This window comes from Mastacembelus armatus, chromosome 5 (genome assembly GCF_900324485.2).
Source record: "Mastacembelus armatus chromosome 5, fMasArm1.2, whole genome shotgun sequence".
NCBI classification, from domain to species: domain Eukaryota; kingdom Metazoa; phylum Chordata; class Actinopteri; order Synbranchiformes; family Mastacembelidae; genus Mastacembelus; species Mastacembelus armatus.
In genome coordinates this window covers 9,240,854-9,263,167 of record NC_046637.1, presented here as the reverse complement: position 1 = coordinate 9,263,167, position 22,314 = coordinate 9,240,854, and the positions used below count along the sequence as shown (strand labels likewise).

The 22,314-nt window shown below is 38.9% G+C and overlaps 2 protein-coding genes across 13 annotated transcripts in view; one reads left to right on the top strand and one right to left on the bottom strand.

Moving 5' to 3' along the window:
* Window positions 1-636: 636 nt before the first annotated feature.
* Window positions 637-3,352, bottom strand: LOC113130619 (inhibin beta B chain). Its single transcript, XM_026307397.1, has 2 exons — window positions 2,947-3,352; window positions 637-2,485 (listed from the first exon to the last, which is right to left on the bottom strand). The coding sequence occupies exons 1-2, from the start codon at window positions 3,314-3,316 to the stop codon at window positions 1,704-1,706; spliced, it is 1,152 nt and encodes a 383-aa protein (XP_026163182.1). The 5' UTR covers window positions 3,317-3,352; the 3' UTR covers window positions 637-1,703.
* Window positions 3,353-5,808: 2,456 nt separating this feature from the next.
* Window positions 5,809-22,314, top strand: part of r3hdm2 (R3H domain containing 2) — a 45,314-nt gene continuing 28,808 nt past the window's right edge. For all 12 annotated transcript variants that reach the window (XM_026306892.1, XM_026306894.1, XM_026306901.1 and 9 more), the window contains exons 1-2: window positions 5,809-6,086; window positions 6,418-6,461. The gene's annotated coding sequence lies outside the window, so the exon portion shown is untranslated. The remainder of the gene's footprint in view (window positions 6,087-6,417; window positions 6,462-22,314) is intronic.

The window sequence follows — 22,314 nt, the reverse complement described above, 5'->3', positions numbered from 1 at the left end:
AACACATGCTCATTGACCCAACTACCTCACAGACCTTCACATTACCTGACACTGAAGCAATTGCTAAATGTTTGCTCACGCTGCTGAAAAATGACCCTGCGTTCACATGCTGTTAGAGCCACAGGTACCCTACTGATTAGACAGATTGTGTAAATAATACAGTGGAGATGCTGATTAAACATATTTGAATGTGCATGCAGCATCTGTTGCATTCAAACAAGACTCAGGGCAGAGTTTACCAGTTCAAATTGTTTAGATTAGTGTTTTTCTGCACTGTAATAGCAGCTGTTTTTTTATAACAACTTCAAACTATCATAGAGATGTTTGTTAAATGTAATGTAAGAAAAAGAAAAGTTAAAAAACGTCCACAAGAGCATTGTGTCACAGGTCCACATGAAAAGACTTATTCAGTAATTTAAAAAGTCATGTGCTTTAAATGGAGTTCAAGTATAAACTGCTACTCTTTGGTATTCAGACTTCTATTAGCCAAAATAACTTGATACTCAATGTCCCAGGTGCACTTTGTTCTCACAAGCTAAAGATGGCACAATCTAAATCAAATATCTCTTTCATTATTTTAAAAGTCTTGCTTTAAAGTGGCAGTAATTAAATGTGCTAGGAAAGTGTAACAGTTGTGTAAAATGAAGTATTTAGATCCTAAATATATTGTACGTGGACACTTTGTCTATAACATGAAAAATACTTAAAGCATAACTAAACTGCTTGAAAAGTTAAATGCTGTGTCAGTTCGACTTAAAATTTCCTGGGAGCCATAAAAAGTTTACTGCATATTTGAAGTGAATCCCAGCAACAATTGTAGAATAGAAAACAAATGAAATACATATGATTTACACTACAGTGAAGGCTTTATATTAATCTCTTTGAGTTTGCCATGGCCTCCATCAACAACTTCCATCACTCAGCCCTGGCCTTATATGCATAACATTTTCTTATCTGAATTGAAACTGCTATATAGTAATGTTGCAGTTTTCATCCTGTCTTTAAATTGATGTGTCTGACATATAGATAAACATATGTTCGTCCCTTCAGACTTAGTGTATAAACATATATAGATTAATTTATAGGCACAAAATTGTATTCTAGTCTTCACAATTAAAAAGATGAGTCTTTTACTAGTCTGCTTTTTAGATACTGCCTATTACAAGACTTTAAATTTAATAAAAATTGTTGAGCAATGAACTTTTAAATATAAGCAGTTTTGATCTTCTGGCTGGATTAAGTTCTCCTTAAAAAATGTATGAGTGCACTATAACTTATCCTGTGATATTGTCTGTTTCTTTGTGCTCATTTTGTCTCTAGTGTAGTTGTAATTTTCAAACAATTTCTGTGACAGTGTTGTCATCTTTTATGTGTGTAAACTACAAGAGCGGTGTGTCTATTTCATCATGTGTGTCTAATTTGGGACAAAGTAAACATGCTAATTCTAATTTTTCAGAAAGTTCTAGCAACAACATATATAGAGTTTAAAAATCTCTTATATGAAATTTATCTATATAATGTCAAAATGTTTCTTTAAATGATGGCCATTCCTTCCTGTGTCTTGTGCGGATAAGTAACATGTTGGTTGTCCAAAAATAGACACATCTCCTTTGTTCATGTTTTTAAATCTTGAAGTCACTCTGTCTATAATACATTCAAAACAAATCTATAGTAACTATACCATGTCTTTCAAGCTCTCTCTTTTATGTACATCCACAGGTTTCCACTATCATGTCAGGGACATCGGTTTTGACAATGCTGTGCTGAGAGTTGAAGTAGACCATGGAAAGTGGCCGGCGCTCAGTGGGAATACAGCATGAAGATGTAGCTGTGTTAATACCGTTGATTTTCAGCTGGCTGAAGACAGTGGCATGGAATGAAGATGCTATCCCCGGAGAACCAGACAGATGCTGGGGGCACTGACCCATGCAGTAGTTCATGTGGTAGCCCTCGGGTGCAATGATCCACTCATCCCACTGAATATCTTTGAACTTGATGTAGAAGTCTCTTTTGCAGCACACGGTTACATCGTCACCACAACGCAATGAGCGTTTCCTGAGTAGGTGTTTGGAGTTGTCATCGCGGAGACGCACCTGGGCCACCAGGAAGGGCTGGTAAGGGGTGTTGGCAGAGCCATCTAAGGAGCAAAGGTTCTTCCCATCCTCATCGCAACTGACTTCCAGTCGTAGCCGACGTTGGCCACCATCCAGGAAGGCCTGTAGGGTGCGGGTGATAGAGAAGGTGTGCCAGTTACTTTCCTTTACCTCCAGCATCTTTTCTATTACCAGGGTGCGGTTAGTGCCTGACACCCCACCCTCTGCGGAAAGGAAGACTCTGGCAGGGAGGCGGGAGTCACGCTGAGGGTCCTCAGATGAGTGGGCATAGATCCACAGTGAAGACTGGAGGACCTGGATACTCTGGCCACGTTCTTGCAAAAATTGGAAGGTAAGGCTGAGACTTGCCTCATCACCACTGTCTGTCTCATCTATGATCAATGACAATTTTAAAGCAAAAGACTGTTAATATTTTGGACATCGTAGAAACTGAATTCATTTTAAAACATGTTTGCAAGGGAAAGTTGCAGATTCATATAAAAATAAAGGACAATCTGGGTTTCACCCATTTTAAGCATTTCACCTTTTTACTATATACTTAATATATTCAAAACAAACTCTGTTGACATACTTATGGTTAAATCTAAAAATTGATGACAGATACGGAAATCCAAACTTTCATTGTATAGAACAAACAAGCAAACCCCAACCTAATTTGTGTTCATTTTAACCCCCTTGAGTCAAATTAGTGATTTGTGATATTGGGCTGTAGAACAATAATTTAACTTTGAGCACGTGTCCCGCAAACAAACAGCGCTCATGTGGGGTTTCAGTCCAATGCAGAGTGAAGAAAAAAAAAACTTTACACTGAAAATGTGAATATAAGACTTACTTATATCTGCAAAGCTCACTATTTCATAGCCTTGATCTTTGGTAGGTATGTTGTTTTCTAGTTCGAGAGTGCCATCCTGTCTGACGCGCCCCGAGTGCAGTTTGCGCAGCGCAGTGAGTAGCGCTGCCCGTGGCACCGTCTGAGTTATGTTTGGTCTCTCTTTTAGGTGCAACTTCTCCAAAATTTGCTGCTTGGCGATTTCTATCATCAGTCTTTCCTCTGCGCCTTTCTCCATCGTCGATAAACCGCACGACGCGCAACCCGGGGAACCACTGACCCAGAGACCCTTCAACAGCAAAGGTGCCAAAACCAGAAACGCTGGGAATGAAAAAAACGCTGTCATGCTTGATCCTGAAGTAAATAAATGCATGTTTGTGCTCGGCGTGCGTCAAACACCAAATAAAAATCTTCAAGTCCTTTTTCCTGACTTTTTTTTTTTTTTAAGTTTCTTAAATGTTGTCAGACGTCCTTGTTGGCAGCTGGACACCGTGAGCGCAGGAGCTGAGAGAAAGGAGTGGTGTTTCACCCTCTTGATGCTGAAGATATCTGGGGTAATCCACCAAAACAGGTGACACGTTGGAGGGATGCACCAATGAGCGCATCGGGGCACCGGGAAAATTACTGGCAACGCATCTGTCTGTCCTGTGCTCTCAAAACACGCACTCGCACATCACATAAAGCACACACACCACGCGCCCACTCGAAGGTTGCTCACCCAACTATTAGAGCCTGGACTTCTAGTGGCTCGTGAAATCTATAAAACGCATGTAAATCAGCCAGACACCTGGTGCAGGATCTCACTCGCCGCTGTGTCGGCCTATACCTGGATGGCTTTGATAGATTTTAAGATAATATCATCTGGACTTCACCTACGTTTATGACAACAGGTAGTTTCTGTGCCACGTTGACCTCTCCAGAGCGATACATAGCCTGACATCACTGCGATCAAAGTTGAAATCCAGTGCCCTTTAACCCAGTTACAGAATACTCGAGCTTCATAGGCACCTGACAATTGCATTGTAGTTCCAAATGTGCACAAGTGCTGGCGGCTGAGGCGGAAACAGCAGGGCGGTATTTGAAACACGTTTCGTCTTGTTCCTTGCAAAGTGTAATAGTAGGCTACCGAGTGATGCCCCGTGTGCCTGTGTGTGAGAGAGTTAGTGTGTGTAAAATGACTCTATTATGCATGTTACATTGTTCTTGTCTTGTCTGTTGGGTTCTCCACGGCATTTGATTAATAAAACTAAATCTTAAATATACCAGTTAACAGTAGCAGTACAATTTTTCATAGGGTTCATTGTAGTCTTTTATTGGCTCTGTTGAAATTGCATGGCTGCCCTATATAGCCTATATAACATAGACCTACAGCGCACGTGTTTATAATAGGCCCAGTGGCACAAAATGTTAAGTTACTGAAACAGATAGCTACAAACTGGCCTAATTGTGGACCAGCACAATAGTAAAACGTGTTGAGGGGAGGAACAGGTTGGTAGTAACCACTATTTCACAAACCTGAATTAGGAGCCCTATATGCACACATGGAAAAGGAATTACTTTATACGCTTTGCATAATCTGTGATACAAACTTTCATACATATATAATAAACATAGTAAATCAAATCATGTTTTCTCATAACCCCATGGGTTGGGCTGTATATAGCCATCTCTCTATATAGTACCGAATAGTATTTCTAATATATGTTACATTACTATTGCCTATAGTTGCCTATGTATGTTTTTTTTCATTAGTTCTTTCCCTAAGGTTCTATAGGAGGTAGAGCGACCCGGTCCTACCATAGCACAGAAGTACTTGCCTGCCGACATGTGGAGAATTTGGGGAACTACAGCAGTCAATAAGTAATGTGTTAAATCAAAATTATTTCACCTCCTTAATCACTGACACGCATTAAATATTAAAGAAGGCCTGAAAAATCAGGTAAAAACTCGTTGACATCAGACTGATAATATGTTTTGGCTGTCTTCTAGGCTATTAAATGGTTTGAAGAGATATTTAGTGGTTGAAAAGTACATTGAACCTTTACTTATGTAAATACTACAACATAAAAGTGCTCCATCACAAGTACAAATATGTAAATATTCAAAGAAAAATGTACTGGAAGAATTAAAAGATGGCTACTCGTTTTGCAAAATGCCCCCATCCCAAAGTCTCTAAGAATTACTTACTAACATATTTATGTACACGAGATAAGACTTTTTCCACACACAAGCTATTATCTTGTAAACTAATATCAAAAAGTACATTTTAAAGTACAGGGCTTAGATACCTCTCTGCTATTGCCTGTTCTTGCTGCAGGACAACTTGCAACTTTTATTATTTTCATTAGTAAGTCTTATATGGGAATCTCTTGTAAATCCTTTGCACAACTCCATCCTGAGCTGTAATTGTGCATCAGGTTTGGTAAGGACATCAAATGTTTTATATGTAGCCTGAAATCAAAGAGCCTAACTCATAACAATTAGGGTACCAGATAACCAGTGGACTTTTGGAGTAATATTTCGCTCCTGAAAGGTCGTAGCTAAACAGTTGCTACTAAAATAACAGAAACTGGCAACCCTCAAGTGAAACAAATAGCTAAACATTGTTCTTAAATACAGTATGGTAGTAAATGTAGCCTACTTCTTCTCCACCAGGGGAGATATACTTGTCATGAAGATGAGATTGTAAAACGTTGCCGCGTAGTTTAACCTTATTATATACCTTCATTGTTTTCATTAAGGACGCATTCATTGACGAGCTCTAATGTTTGACAGCGCATCAATAAGTTTACTGTAGCCGGGGCTGAACGTCTCCCTGCCACTGTGAACAACGTCGCTGACGTCAGCTGTCGGTGAGGGGAAAAAAGTGACGTTGACACACACACGCACACACATACACACCAGAGCCGAGAAAGGGGGAATAGCAATTTGTTTATTTTTTTTCTTTCATTTCTATCCCTTTATTCTTTGGGGTTTTTTGTTATTTAGCCGGTTTCCTGTAGCGAATTTCACCTCCTGGCTCTTCAGCGCGTGCTCTCTGTCGGTGCCGTTCATGCCGCCGCTCTTCCCTCACGCGGCGCTATTTTGACAGTCGGGGTCGCAGCGAACCAACTCAAGCTAGCAGCTCCATTATATTAGCATTGGTAAGTCATTCGGAAGCTTGGCTAACCTCACCAGCTAGCACGTCATTTCTTAAGAGCTGACAGTGTCGGTGCAGATTTTTAACAAGACTCGCTTTACTGTAAACGTATGCTGCTTTGGGGACTAATCTGGTGTGGTTTTGGTAACGTTTGGTGGCGAGCGTTCACTGAAAAGAAAAGGCTAGCTAGCGTGCTAACATTAGCTAGGTGGCTAATTATACTCGCTGGAAGAAGCCAGCTAATGCCCTGAGCTAGCTATTGTTAGCGTGTGGACAAGCTAACATTTTCACTGTACAGCCACGGCTCTGACCATATTGCCATCTGTTCTCTACAGATACCACTCTCCATACGGACTCAAGACATACGGCCAGCAAAACGGTGAGCAGAACCTCTAAGCTGACTTGTGATAACTTAAAATCGATGGTTCGTGATTCATGGATCATCGATTGCAAGTGATCTTTAGTCTGATATGTAACGTAGCGATAAGCACCATCTTTAAAGTCCGCGTTTTCAATGCCTGATTGGAGATGGCCATGTTAATATTTTATCTTTCTAAACTTAGCCGGGAGACCTTTCCCGAAACTCTGAGAATGAACGCGTGACTCCAGCGACTGGGAGTAAAGTGATTAATTATTTGGTTGATTTGAATGAAGTGATTGTAAATTCTTTGAAACTGTTATTTGCAGGCACGCTTAAAAACCTACCTTGGGTTGTGACAGCAAGGTATTATTTATGCTATTACACCCTGGCTTGTGTGCATATGTGTGCTGAGATGGTCAGAAACTACAGCAAACTTATGTGCAGATAAAGTTTTGCACCTAGAGTTTGTGTTAATGATTTAGTGTTATAGTTCTAAAGTTGAGATGATTTCTGAAATTGCATAAAACCTTTACTGCATCCCCTGGTTATATCTATCTATCTATGTTTTTATATTTATCTGTATTATGCCCCCCTCCAAACTAATGTAATATCTACAGTTGTAGGCCTTGGCTCCTTGATATATTATTCTTCTTTAATCGTTGGTGTAAGACAACAAGCCTGTTTGTATTTTGTGTTCCAATCGATAGTTTGCATTGCAGATATTTGAAGATAATTCAAATGGGATGTAGCTAAGGATTTGTTGGGAAATACTCGTCAAATGGCAATTGCTCTCTATGGTTTGGCTTTAGTACTACTACTTGACACTTGAGCCGACAATAAAACGCAAAACTGTGTGTCAAAGCGCAGACTTTCAGAGCTTTGATTCAAACATCTACTCTGGCAAAGCAGTATGTGTCTCTGAAAACATTAATATTCATTTTTTGGGGGCCAGTTCAGCAATGTCACGAATTAGCAAGTGGCTGAAAGGGACAGCCAACATTGTTACATTTGATATTGAGATTGCCTTGAGAATACCACAGTGTATCTGTTCTTTTATAGACTGTTTTGAGTGCGATCAAGGACAGGTTAAAAAGGAACCCTCCAGGAGTGATATCAGTATTTCAGGTTTAAAGCAGTGGTGTACTCAGTAATTATGTTTTTTAACCAGATGACCCCATTACATATAATTCACTACAGTGGTATATTGGACACCTATATTTCCTAAATTATATCTAGTCCACTTCCTGGTGTAAGGGCGGTACCATTGAGAAAAAGCTTATCCATAGTATGTGATGGGGTGAGTCACTGAATCAACAGTCTGCTGTTGCTAAGGCCATCAACGAGTATCCTACCTCCTTATCAAAATGTTTCCTCTCCTGTGCCCTGCATCCTGCAATCTCCATGTTGCATAATGTAACATTAATATAGAAAGTTTTTAGGCTAATTATTTACAATCAAGTGGACTAGTGTAAGAACTGAATGAATGAATTGAAGAAGAGATTTGCATTTATTCATTTTTGGTTTTCGAGTTGCATGACTATAAACAGGTCTTTGTTGATATACCAGTAAAACATCTGATTTTGTGTAGTACATAACCCACTTGCTTTTATTCTATTCAAGTCCTTTGATCAAATATTTATTTGAACTGAGATGGTTGATATAAAAGTGGTTTTAATACTGTTTTTTACATGCACATGTAATTAAAATAGCTAGCCATTATCCAATTAGATGTGATCTCTGTGTTTATTTGCCAGCCATGTATCCATATCAGCTTCTGTCTCTGAATCTCTGTTTGCAGCAGCAGAAGCAGAAGAGTGGCTTTTTCTAGAGAGATTTCAAAAGCTATTTATAGATCTCTGCCAGAGCACCAAGCGTGGTGCTGTTGCTGCTGCTCCTATCTCTCCTCTTCTCTTAACCACTACTGCTTCTGCTTCTCTGTCTCTCTCCATCTTTATTTGTTCCGTCATTTTTGTTCATTCTCTTAGGTTTTGGAGCTCATTTTCTCTTCGAGTTCTTCCTCTGTCACTGTTTCCCAGACCTTTGTTTCCATGTCTATCTTTCGTGTTTGGTTTGATGTAAAATATCCATCACAGCAGAAGGGTTGCATGTCTGTAAGTTCAACTCTAAAATTGGGAGCTGAATTAGTTTCACATGATATATAATTTTTAAAGTAGGTTTTCAAACATGTTTTAGAATGACTGTCAATACATTTGGCTTAAAATAGGCCCCAATGCATTGCTAAATCAAGTCAACAAGAAACAGAACTAGATTTATTAAAAACATGTTTTGACCTGTTTGTATGTTTTCCAGGTAAATTATATAGCATTTAATAACTTCACTTCAGTTATATGCTGTGTCTAGCAATGGCAGCACATTGTTAGGTGACTGTGTTTAAGAGTGGTTTATCCGTGGTATGTTTGGCTACTGATTCTCCCAGCCCCTCCCCTTCTTCCTTCCTACTTTCTAAGCCCTTCTCAGTCTTCTCTCTCTCTCCATCCTGTTAGAGTGTCTACCTGGCTGCCCAAATGTGGAAGAGGCTGTTGGACTTGGTGTGAAACATTAGGTGGCATTAGTGTATGCCATTACTTTTATCCAAGTTGTTGGCAACCTAAGACAACCCTTTTTTCCAAGGCCATGCTAAGATTGCAGAGTAATTGGTTGGTTTCTCATCTTAACCTGGCTGACTAATATATAGAAGGCCATTTTTATGCTAAATGTCCATCCATCCATTTCTGTACCGCCTTATGTTTTGTAGGATCCACAAAGCTTGACTGTGGCTTTGAACCAAAGGCCGTCTTGGTGTGAGGTGATGATGGTAAAAACTGAGCTACGATAATACCGTAATGATGATTACAAACAATTGAAAGTAAAATATACTGTATATTCAGAAAGAGAATAACTATAGACTATGTATATGTTAATGAGAAAAACTCTATCCTAAAGCTGATGGAGAACATTGCCTTGCTTGTCCAATGTAGTCAGATCTGTTCCATATAATTTAAGCACAAACTGACTTAGTGAACAAAATTACACCACCAAAGGGCTATCAGGGATGCAAGCCTCTTTGCTTCCACAAATTGTTGTGACTTACAGCATTAAGTGTTCTGGATACTGACGTTTTCAACTTTTTAGTAATAATATGAGTGTTAAGTTCCAGCATCTCAAAACAAGTTTAAATGGAACTTTAATGTAGTGGAGAACTGGTGGTGTTTTCTAATTTACACACTTTTTTTTTTTAAACAGGCTTGTACTTTTACTAAACAGTCTTATCAGAGGTGAACTATAACGAAATTAATTAAAACAATTAATGAATGCAATCAAACAAAAGCGAGGAATAAATGTGTCATAGTCCACAGATGAAAATCTGAAAAATTCAGCGATGACAGTACTGGCTACCAATTGGCCCATCAATATGTCAGACATCCAGGGCTGGATGTCAAGGACAAGTTTCAAAAAGCCATCTGGAAAACTGTTTAGTAATGTGCCTTTTTGGTCCCTCAGTGACTTCTGAAGGTGTATTGTTAAGGTAAATATTTAGCCCTATTGTGTCAAATTATACGTCACTGGTGATGCATTTGTCATCCCATGCGCTAACTACAGTTGTTTTAGCATGTGACTGAATGGGTTACAGCACATGTGATTTTCAGTACACCAAAAACGGGTCACTGAACTTGGTGAAGCCTTGTGCATTTTGATGTATGCTTAAAGTGCTGAAGGACCTACTGAGTGTACATCTCCATCTAATCAGCTCCTGGTCCCTCTTTATTATTTTACTTCTCCTTTCTCTTAAAACACATCTGTTAAGAAACCAAATTGTAATATTGCATATTTTAACATGTTTAAAAGAGAAGTTTAAAGTTACTAACATCACTAATTACGGCTACAGATAATTGTTGCTTCTTGAAGCTGCGGTTAGCTGTTGGAAAGCTTAAGCTGTACCCAAATGCAAAATAACATTGGTTTAAAAACCTTTTTACCTCTAACCTAATAGAAAGGATATTCCTAAGACTAAGAAGCATATTCAATGGAACACTATGGAAATGTGAGTGCATCATGTATTCAGGTGTGTTTTTTGACTTAATTCCTTACCTAGGAGGCAACCCCCTAGCTGCTGTTCACCTGAAAGGTATTTCATTCTAATAGTGGGACAAGGTCACATATGGCTCAATGCTTTTACAAATTAGCAGTACATTTCTCCATGTCCCTTGTGAACACAACAAAACTACATTAGATGGCATCTTGTCTTATGAGAAGTAGTAGTGTGTTGTTATTGCCTTGAGTGTGGTAACCTGTGCTAAGGAGCACCTGAAAAATAACAGACCCACCTGTTATTGGTGGCAATTGTTTCTGGTTTGTTTTGGGCTGAACATATGTACACAGGGTAATTTCTAACAATCACTGTTGGTGTAGTTACCTTACAATTTCCCTATTATACTGTACAATGTACAGCTATCTTGCTGTGATGTGTTGTTCGTCATTTTGGTTACAGTTGGACCCAAATATTTGCAGATACTGATAGAACTATCACTGACTAGCTTTGTCCTTGCTACATTGGTGTTAGTGTCACTTTAAGCTGAAACTGGCTAATTTAGTCACACATTCACCTATTCAAGTTTTCCTACTTTGAGAATAAAGTCTGGTCAGTTGTTGCCAACACAAGTACTCAACTGACTATGAGACAGACATCCCTAGACTTAAACCACATTACTTAGAGTCATCCTACTGACATTTCCTTTGATGCTGAACTTTTGACTGCCTCTTTTCCCCTGCATATTTCGTCTGCTGTGTGTAGTGATGGGGCTGCAGAGAGAAGATGTAAATATGCCTTTTGGGATAAGGTTTTTCCTAGCTAATGAGGTGGCGACATTATTTTCTCCTATCAACTTTCTTTCAAAACCTCCTTTGACTTTCTATTACTTCATTTAGGCCATTGCAGCAGTAACATTTTTTGCCACCAGCCATCAGTACTAAAGGCTTATTCAGTCTGTCCAGGTGCAAGCTACAGAGAATGACTTCACATATTCCCATGAAATGGAGAGACATGAGTAGTGACTACAGTGTGTGTGGACCCTATCTAATGTCTGCCTGCAAATGTAGGCTTATATCAATTTTGCAAAAGGTACCGAATCTTTACTTCTAATCATCAAAGAGTAAAGCTAATTAAACTCTAAGGCATCTTACTATTTAATTGACATATTAGCTGATTCTAAAAGCTCTGTAAACACCAGGGCTTCTTGCAGGCCCTGTGTTGGTTATCATTGCAATTATATTTTTACACAGAAGGAGAGCGCAAACAAGATATGTGAGAGAGAGAATCCATATGAAAGGGAGGGTTGGAGGAGAAGGGAGCGGTGCAAACTGTGCATGGTAAAATAAGAGCTGTAGGGAGAGAGAGCACCAACAAGCAAGCCAGGCTTTTTGTTTCCTCGTTGTACTTGTGCTTCATTCAGAAAAAGAAAACGGGCAAGCAAAATAGTTATGTCTGTTTTGATAAAACCTATTAACAAAACGGAGCTGCTGGTGCCTGCAGAGGGAAAGGAAACGGAGCAAGCATGAAGACGACGAAAGTAGAATGAACAGAGGAGAGGGACAGAGCCAGGCATCCTTGAAAGTCAGCTATGTACATGTTGCAGAAATTGGAATTCATTCATCTGTGCTATTTAGCGAGATAAACCTAATGTCAGCGTTGTCTTGGTCCAGAGATGATGCTGCTGCTTCTTCTCCTGTGAAAATGTGCTTTTATCTTTGAGACACCTGGTCCGACTTGGCTGGAGATCCAAAGCTGAACTCTAAATACAGTAAGCCTTGTGTGTGTGTGTGTGTGTGTGTGTGTGTGTGTGTGTGTGTGTGTGTGTGTGTGTGTCAGTCAGTCAGTAGGTGTTAATAATTTGTAGGTGAGCGATACCTTGATACTTTAACATGCAGCTGTTGCTGCTGTTATAATTGCTTGTTGGCATTTTTCATTCTTGCTGTTTGGTAAAGTACCTGCTACAATTTATTTAGCTATGCCAAAGTAACAGTGGGAAAAATTGCACAATATGTTTTACTGTATGATCCTATATTCCTCATATTATTTGTATATGCTTTCTTCTTATGTAACTGCAACTCTTTTTATCACTTTGCTAAAGCTAGAAAACGAATGCTGATTAATATTATGTAGATGGATTTTAATCATTACAATTTGAGAGATGCAATGTAATATGTGGTTACTGTAATGGTGTTTGTGTGTGTGTGCGCCTAGTGGTCAGTTTGTTTTTATATGTATGTACAGGCACACACAAAGTGTATTTAGTGAGGCAAATGCTGAGGTAATGAGGAATTCCCTTCTACTGTGTCCCTGTGAGGGAGGAGTGAGGGATGAGGGTAGCAGTGGCCTGGTGGGGGTGGTAAATCACGAAGAAGTAGGCGTTACTGTGTCGTACTGAGAAGGAATGGAGACATGCAGGGGGAAAAGGACAATCTATGGCTTTCATAAGATGCGGAAAGCCCTGTGTTAGTAAGCCCTTGATCTTATCTTCAGTGAATGTAATGGGTTATGATTATGACTCTATACATGCATCAGAAGTTAGAAATCTCCTTTGGTTTTCTAGAGACAGTATAGACTTATAGCTGTATATGTCGGTTTTGTCTCTCTTTTTATTTGTCATACACAATGTGCAGGAACAGAGGGAATAGATGTGAGAGAGAGAGAGGCAGCGCAAGTGTGAGAGCAAGCACAGAGCAGAGCTCTCTTGAATAAAAAATCTGTTGCTATAAATAGCAAACCATCCTCATGGCCTCAGCACTGTTTCAGGTTTAGAAGACCTGGCTTTTCCTTCTCCATTCTGATGGTCTTAACCTTGCTAAATCACATACCGTCCCCTACACTGCTTTTTCGCTTAATTTGTCTTTTGTTCACTCGGCCCAGATCTGTCTTTTGCTGCATATGGGAAGTTTATATAATGACTCCCTGGTTGTGTATGTGTGTCTTTCATCGTTATAAAAGATCAGGATGTATTGGTGCTTATATACCCTCATTCAGCTAGCTTTATGTTCGTTCATAAGATGGCAGTTTTTATATGATTTTACTTTCTTGTTGGTTAGAAATGCAAAAGACAGAGGACCACAACAGCCCCCATATTAGATAGAAGCCACCCATTTGGTGTCAGGTTGCCAGTGCTTATGTTTTCTCGCTGATGTTTCTTAGTCTACATGCTAGCCCCTTTCTTAAGGCAGTAAACTGTTTCGTACCCGAAGTGGATAATGCTAGCTACTTTGACCTTACAGACATCATGTAGTCCATAGAAAGTCCAAAATGTACTCCAAATAAATTGTGTGTGGACATCCTTGTCTATGCTTATATAACAATTCCATTTATTTGTTTGTGACTAGAGTTCTGCTTCCCAGGTAGTTGGTGCTCCTACAGCCTCACTCTTGCATACTAATTGCAAATGCGTGGGAAAAAGAGTACGAAAGAGAGGAAGTACGAGAGGGAGAGGAAGGGAGGAGAAAAATCGATAGTAACCCTCGGAGTAACTGCTGCTATAATTGCCTTTAAGTCAGTAGGTTCACACTTTCTCATCTGGAGCTTTTTAGAAAAAAAGACTCAGTTTTTTGTTTAGATTAACAAACACAGGAGAAGAAAACTGGGACAGAATGGTTGAAAACCTATATAACTCTTTATGTGCCACCTGTGCCTTCTCTACCTTTTTTTTTTTTTTTTTCATTTGAACTTTTCACTGCCCTAACTGTTTATTTTGTGTTAGCGCACATATCTGTATAATATGTATGTTTTTTTTTTATGTCCAAACCTTTTTTATTTTTCTTTTTTTCTCTAATTCTACCCTTGTATGTAATTTCACAAGAATTATAAGACTACTACACTTTAAATATATGTAGTGGTTATATAACAGAGGTTTGGTAGTTAGGTTAGGTAGTTAACTAATGGTAGCTGCAGGGAAGACTATCTATTAAAAATTTAAGTGAAACTTTAAAACTGGTACACTTTAGTTAGTCTGTTTTAGGGCTAACACGATTAAGACTGTACCGACCTTTAGTTTTTAGAGAGTGACATGGAGATCATTAAGAGGCCTGTAAAACCAATTCAAACAGAAAGTAAGAAGTAAGTATTAGAGTAGTTGAGAGTGAAGTGAAGGTTGGAGGATATGCAATACAGAACAAGTTAAGGAGTGGTAGGTTCTGACATAATTAGAAGAATGTGCTGAGCTCCACAGACAGAGGCAAGAAAAACTGGAAGAAGGTGGGGACAGAGCAGTTGCTAACATTATGCAGACAGCGGTATTGGGAGTGGTCGGCATTTACAGGTAAACAGATGGCATAGCGCAGTGCGATGCTGACCTGTTACCGCTGTCAGGTCAGCTACATAATCAAGTGAGTCGCAGCCATGTGCATTTTCTCTAATTAACACTTCCTCCTTATCTCTGCTGGGGCTGCAGTGTTGCCAGTGGCATACATACTAACTTTCTAACATGAAATGGTTGAGTAGAGAGCAAAGTCTTTAATGAATTTAACAAAGGCAACAAGTTTCAAATGCAAGGAGTCATGATTTTCTTAATTTAACATGCTTAGTGTATTGTAGAATCCTTTTTTTTTTTTTTTAGCTAAAGCTGAATGATGATAGCCAAGTAAAGAGTAATTTATTATATTAGGAGTCAAACCTGTGCTTAAATAAGAGCATGTCGCAATGCCAAGTAGAAAGTTAGTGACTAGATTAGGATCTCCACAGCTGTATTCAAATATAGTCTTAGCCTTTCTTATTTGGACCTGCATGTTTGTCAAATGGTCTACACAGTATGGATGTCATTTTATGCCCACAGTTTGTGCAGCCAACAGCAGGCCTGTTATCATCCTGTTTTTCTATTTTAGCACAGTGTTGTCATTGTTGGAACATTGCTGTGAGCCAGTGCCTGAAATAAGGGCAATACATTAAGGACAGAGGCCATGTTTTATCTGTCTATGCTGACATTTTGTCATGGGTGCTACTGTTTCTTCTTTTAATTCAGTCTGTGTTGATGCGTGCTTGATATCTCATCTGATGTGTAATGATGATGGTGGGTATGTTTGGTTTTCAGACTCTGTCCTCTGGGTCTGTGGTCCACAGGATTTTAAGGAATTTCATTTCCCTGACTAGATGTCTGGGAAAACAAGGGTGAGAAGAAACACTGAAGAAAAGTTCAAGTGGGATGTTGAGTGGTAGACTGAGCATTAAACTAAGTGTTAGCTGGCTGAATGTTGGCTAAATATATGAATGGCCTTTCTGCTGTCTGTTCTGGAGTGCAACAGGGACGTTGTAGATACCACACTTTCTGCTAGAGACAGCCTGAATGGTTGACTGGCTGAATGCCTGACTTTTGGGTTAGAGTGGCTGGCAGCACTCAAGCCTTCATCACTGTTCTGGCATGTCAACCAGATGTCATTAAGTGTGGAAATTGCAAATGGAGGTGTTTGTGCAGATCATAGAGGAGATTGGGCACCATCTGTACACATCCAGCTGTTGGCCCATTGCATTATTTATCATACACCCAGGTTATAGCTAAGAATATGTTTTTCATCATTTAGATAATTCTTTTCAGTCTCTTACGGGAACGCTTTAACCTAAAAAGCTTTGTGTTAAAACAACAGCATTGGTATGGGGATGTTGGTACAGATGCTGGCGAAAAGATGACTACTTTGAATAATGCCTCACAACCAAACCTTTGCCAGGTGCCAGACTACTAGAACACACCACAGTTTTTAATGGGAATATTATTCCCATATGAAAGCCTTGGTATTAACATTTCTTTAAATAATTATTACATCTTGCACATTTAGTTTAACAGTTGATTATCTTCTCATGTGGTAGACATCTGTAAATAGTTTTAATTAACTACTATTAACTACTTAATACTTGGATGTAAAATCGTTTCAAATGGAGTTTTTTAAATAGAGAAATATAACTGTCTTTAGAAATATAGACAAAATGAAAATCAGTTTTTAGAAATGTTTGCAAAAAATCAAAAACTGACATTTCTGTTATATAAAAGTATTCAGACCTTACTGCTTTGTTGAAAGCCCTTTTGCAGCAATTGCAGCTTTGGGTCTAATTGGGTAAGCCTTTGCACTCCTGGATTTGGGCATTTTATCCTATTCTTTCCAGCAGATCCTCTCAAGCTCCATCGGGTTGAATGTCAGCTGCCATCTTCAGGTCTCTCCATAGGTGTTACATGTTGTTTTGAACTTTGCCAATAGGTACCCACACCAAGCAGTCATGTCTTATCTGACCAGGCTCTCCAGGACTGCCTGGAAAAACAAAAACATTATGGTTTGACTGACTCCATAAAATCTATGTAAGAAGTCTATGTAAGAAGTAAAGTCTTTGTTGCAGCTGGGAACACAGACTCTCCACATGAATATTCCAGCTGAGAGCATTGTCCATATTGCCCCAAATATTTAGACGAGCTGACCTGACTGATTCCAGTGTCATGTATGACAACTGGGGTGATCTCCCACAGACCTTGGATATAAAATCGGTTTGTTTGTTTGTCTTGTTAACATTAAAAATCAGGTGGTTATTTTCACACCGCTGCACAGTGTTCCACTTCAGCAAAATAATGTAGTCAGTAGTTACACAAAGTATTACTCATTAGTTACATGAAAGTTACCAATAAAGTAATGACAAGATTTCTTTGTGCATTTCTCAAATGAAGCATCATTTGACCATTCAACAAAAATGGAAGTTCTCAGTCTTAATTTGAGGTTTATAAGACTGTGGAAAAGGAATAATGCCACAAGAAACTATAGACAGAAACAGGGTGTGGGAGCAGGGTGACATGATTTTGCCTGGATCCCTGTATGTATGTCTGCATTCACATAAGTGGCAAAATGAAAATGTGTTTAACTTAATTGACTACTGTTTTGCAGTCACAGGACATTGGTTTCCTCAGAGTATTGAAGTTTACAAATTTTCTTTGTCTTGAACCAACTTTATAGTATATCCTTTTTTACATTTTGATTTGTGTTGTCCACAAAAAAGAGAAGGCTCAACATATTTGCAATGGAGCATAAAGGAGCAGGACTTCTCTTGGTGTGTCTAAAGAGCAAACAGGAGAGTGGGAGTGGAGAGATTGCGAAATTCTGGACTGGGAGCAGAAACTGCTGTTTTTCCTCTGCTCTTGAATGACATAGGACAGAATGAAATGGGTACAGGGAGAGATCGAGACAGACACAGAATACATGTAGAAACAGAACTAGACACAGAGATTTGTTGGGTTTTTTTGTTTTTGTAAAGTGCCTTGAGATGATTTGTATTGTGATTTGGCGCTATACAAATAGAATTGAATTGAATTGAATTTATAGACTAAATTAAGAGGTCTTAAGTACAGTGAGTTCTATCATCATTGTTATTCTTGGGGCAAAATCTTTGGCCTTGCAAATGTGACCTGGATGATATAGAAGCGCAGTGTCAGTCAACTGAAGGCCAAAAGCTTAACTAAGAGACAATTAAAAACCTAAAGAGAGAAAGACAACTTAAGGCATTTAGTACAAAGGCGAGCTAGTGCCAAGTGTGGTGACCTGAGCTTGTTGTATGTACCTACAATCAGTTGCTTATGGTGCCTCTTTCATCTTGGAGTCACTGCCTGCATGGCTAGGTGTGAAGCATTTACGGGACCTCATTGACTGAAGTCACTAGTGTGATAAGGAAAGCTTTTTGCTGATTGACATATCAGCTAAGAAGACTGGACATTTGGAAAATGATGTTATGAGTTCTTTAGCGGAGTTCAGCATTTTTAAAGCATTCAGGTGCAAAAGCACTTTTGGTTTAATCTGTGTGGGTTACAGTGGTGTTCATACACTATTGCCCATACATGGATCAGACACAAATCCATCAAGGCTGTGTTTGTATTAACCTTATTCTGGTGACATTCTGTCACAATTGTTTTGATTAGCTGATCTAAAACAATTTTAGAGTTTCCATTATAGTGAACGTCAGCACTTCAATGAAATATCAGTCCAACTAGTAAGCAATATGTATAATTATTGCGGTTTTATTCCATCATCACCTTTATCATTTAGTAAACAATAAAGAATTCATAGTCATATGTTAAAATGTGTCAAAACTCATGTTTATCCCACTTACTCAGTATAGACCCACCTGTACGTGCTGAGTATCCAACACCATTGGTCTGCCATGCTACAGCCAGCAAATTACTGGACCATGTCTGACAACTTCTCGGTGGCTTCACTTCCAAGCATGCACATCTTAAAATGATTAATGTGGCACTGGTTAAGATGGCATTTGTTGTTGTTGTTGTTGTAGTTTTAATTTTAACCTCAGATGTTAAGATGTAATATCAGCAAGCTTTAGCTTGTAAAGCTAGCTAAGTTAAATAAAGGTGATTTTGTATGTTAGGAATAATGCGCAGCTTGTGCAAATTGTCTTAGCTCAATCTGTTTAGTTCAAGGTTCAGCTCTACCAGACCTGAGAGTTAGTCACTGCTCTCATTGGGATGGAGTGCAACAGAACTGTCTGCAGTCAGTGTGTGAGGGAAGTCATCACCAATCTGCACATTTAAATAACTGTGTCTGTGAATGAGTCACATTCTGATTACTTTGTAAGCCCCATTAAGCCTGTGTGCCTGTGTGTACATCTGCAAGCCTTGTTGGGTCGCATGTATGTGTTGACTGTGTGATTAGGATGTGTTGTTCAGGCTGCAAGTAACCCATGATGCTGCTGTGTGTGCCTTTTGTGCTGTTTTGTCTGTGAGGGGTCGTGAGATAGAAAAAGGAAGAGAAAAATATGGGGGTGTTGAGGGATATGGCTGCTTTTCTCTTGGTGACAGAGCCTGTTGCCATGGTGTTGGTCCTCCCATTGGTGGAGATCTGGTCCAATCACTTAACAGCACAGATTGTTTCATCATTGAGAAGTTTTTCCTCTCTTCCTGTCTCACTGGCCACCTCTTGCCCTTCCATTATTCTTATACTCTCTTCCACTGTCCCCTCCTTCTCACAGTAATAGAAACTTGTAAATCACATATGGTTTGTAATGAGTGCAGGAACTGCCACCCAATTTAAATTTGACACAGTTATGTATTTTATACCAAAAGCTTGAGCAGTTAGTCTCATAAATCTCCTCACTGTACTTGAAAGAAAAGATAACCTCAAATTATTTACAATTATGTTTCTGACTGGCCAGAGGGTATAAAGGGTGACAAGTGGTAAACTTTTGGACAGGACACTTATTAGCAACTGATGTTCAGTATTGCTTATGTTTTGTTTTTTGTTTTTTTTGTTTGTTTTGTTTTGTATTCTCTTGTTACAAAGGATGATTTTATTTTCCCATGTTTTACTTTAATGTATTTATTTTGTACTACTGTATCCCAAAACCAAAGAAACATGAGGAAACCTTAGCAAATACAATATTAAAATCTTTTAATTTTTTATTGTATGCACAAGTAAAATAATTCATTATATAGATTCTACACTTTCACTGTAATTTTGAAGCATGACCATGACCAAAATTTTTGAGCTAAAAGTGCTAGAATTGTATTGGACGCTTGTCGAAACCTATTTAAAGGTATATTATGAGTTTATGCAGTGCACTTTATTTCTCATAATTCAAGAATAAAGTGTTGAGAACACCTTTCAGTTTCAGTGCATTAGTTAGATAGTAACTTTTCTAATAAAACTTAAAGGTCATTAGCTGTTAAAACACTATTTTTCTGTTAATGGTTTTACAAGTTGAATCTGTAGAATGTGCCTTGACAGTGTTAAAACCACCTGAATAACATCTATAAAAGGTTCCACATTTCAGTGTGGAGTAGCACAACAGATCTTTGCTTATTTATTTGAAAGTGACCAAAGAATTGTGTCTTGTGTAGAAAGTGAAAGCTTAATATTTTAGTTGTTCATTCAAGATTTATGTATACAATATTTTGTTTTATTTATTTGGAATTGACCAAATTTAGTGTGTTCTCCTGTAACACATAAGGCTTTTGACTGAATAAAGATTAAAGTTTATTATATATATAACTATTTTATTTGAAACACAGTTTAGTGTGATTTATATCAATATCAACTGATATGAAAAAAGTTATCCTGATAAGATTTTTTTTTTTTATATCGCCCAACCCAAAGTAAAAGGATATATTTTTGTGTCCTTGATACTCAGTGGTCGATTAGATTGTATGAAGTTAAAGTTGAAATGTTACCTGTTTTTGATACCAAGGAAACACATTTTTCTTGTCTTTAAGTATTGGGTTAGGGATTTTTTCGATTGTGACTCATTTTTTTCTCTGCAGTTGTTTCCCTGAAGCGTTTTGTGTTGCTGTGGTTGTTCACACATTAGGTTTGTTTGATTCTACTTGTGAGTCGCGGTTTGTCACATGGTGCAATGCACTCTTGTCATTTGCTGATGCAACTTAGGGTGTAAAAGTGCTTGGGAGGTGGTGATGGTTCTTCCTGCTACTGAAAAAACAGGTCCAATTGTCATGTGAAACTGAAATTGCATACAGCTATGAATGAAACTTTTTTAGCACCTTATGCTGAGCACTCCAACCAGTTAATACATTTCATATATTACATCATCATCCTGGTCTAACAGGCAGTGTATCACATTATTGTGAAGATTTCCAGTCAATCAGTCAATGGCAGAACAGTCCTGCCTTTAGCAGCAGTATGTGCAAGATAAGGGTTCCCTCTCTTTCCCCTGGCATTTGTTTTATACAGAAAGGTATTTGATTTTAATAACCTGCAGAAGAGTGATCTTTTCCACTTGGTCAACATATTTCGTTCTGTGTTTTTACGCTTAAGTTTTCTTATTTTAGTTACTTGTTGTCTCCATGTGCCTTCTGTATGTTCCCTTAATGCAGCAAAGAACTATATACAGTTATAACTACTGAGTGCAACAGGGAGAGAGAGAGAGAGAGACTTGTAGAGATCTGCAGAAAGGTAGGTAGGTAACTAGGGAGGGAGGGGAGAGAAGGAGGGAAAGATGAGTCATAGCTCGTCCCACAGGACTGAGTGGGCTGGCTGAGTGGAGGAGGATGGCGTCAGCAACAGGCCTGACAATTTAAGAAGACACATTAAAAGAGTAAGAAAAAGAGAGGGAGAGAGACTAACACTAGTGGGAGGATAGAGAGAGATATTGATAGGAGGGGTTGACGTGGAGGGGGCGGAAGGCAGGAAGGGGTATCCTCATAGCACAGAGAGAAACGAAAGAGGGGGTGGCAGGGAGAAGGACAGAAAGAGACGTACATAGAAAGAGAAACCCTGTCTTCCGTTGCAATAGGCAACTCATATCCCCCTCATCTGTGTTTTGTGTCTCGTTAGTTAGCCTTTCGGATGTTTTTCTTTTTTTTAATAATTGTTATATTTTATTTTAAATTATATATTTTAAATTTACCTAGACCAAAGCAGTGCTATGAAATGTCAGTGTGTGCTGGCTTTTGATATATGTATCCATATTTTCTGTGAAAAGCACCGACTTATCAGTGTGCATGTGCCTTGACAGTTCCAGTCCCTAATGATCATGAGATTGTGCAACCAAGGCAAAGGGGAATCCTCTCTGACACAAACACTGGTATGCACACACTGCAAGTGCTGCTGATATATAATATGTGCAGGCACTGAGCTTGCACAAACTCTGCCATTAGTATACACACATCAGCCTCCACTCTGTGAAGACATAACCTTGCTGCCTTTTGTGAAATGGGTTCTCTCTGACGTCAAATGGGCGAGGTGCACAGCTGAATACAGAAGAGATGAATTGGGTCGAGCTGCCTGTGTATGTCTCTCCCACTGCTATCTGTGGGTTTGTACACTCTTGCTCACTGCTGTTTGCTGCATTCTGTGCTTCCATTCACCTTCATCTTTCATTCAGCCTCTGCAGAAAAAA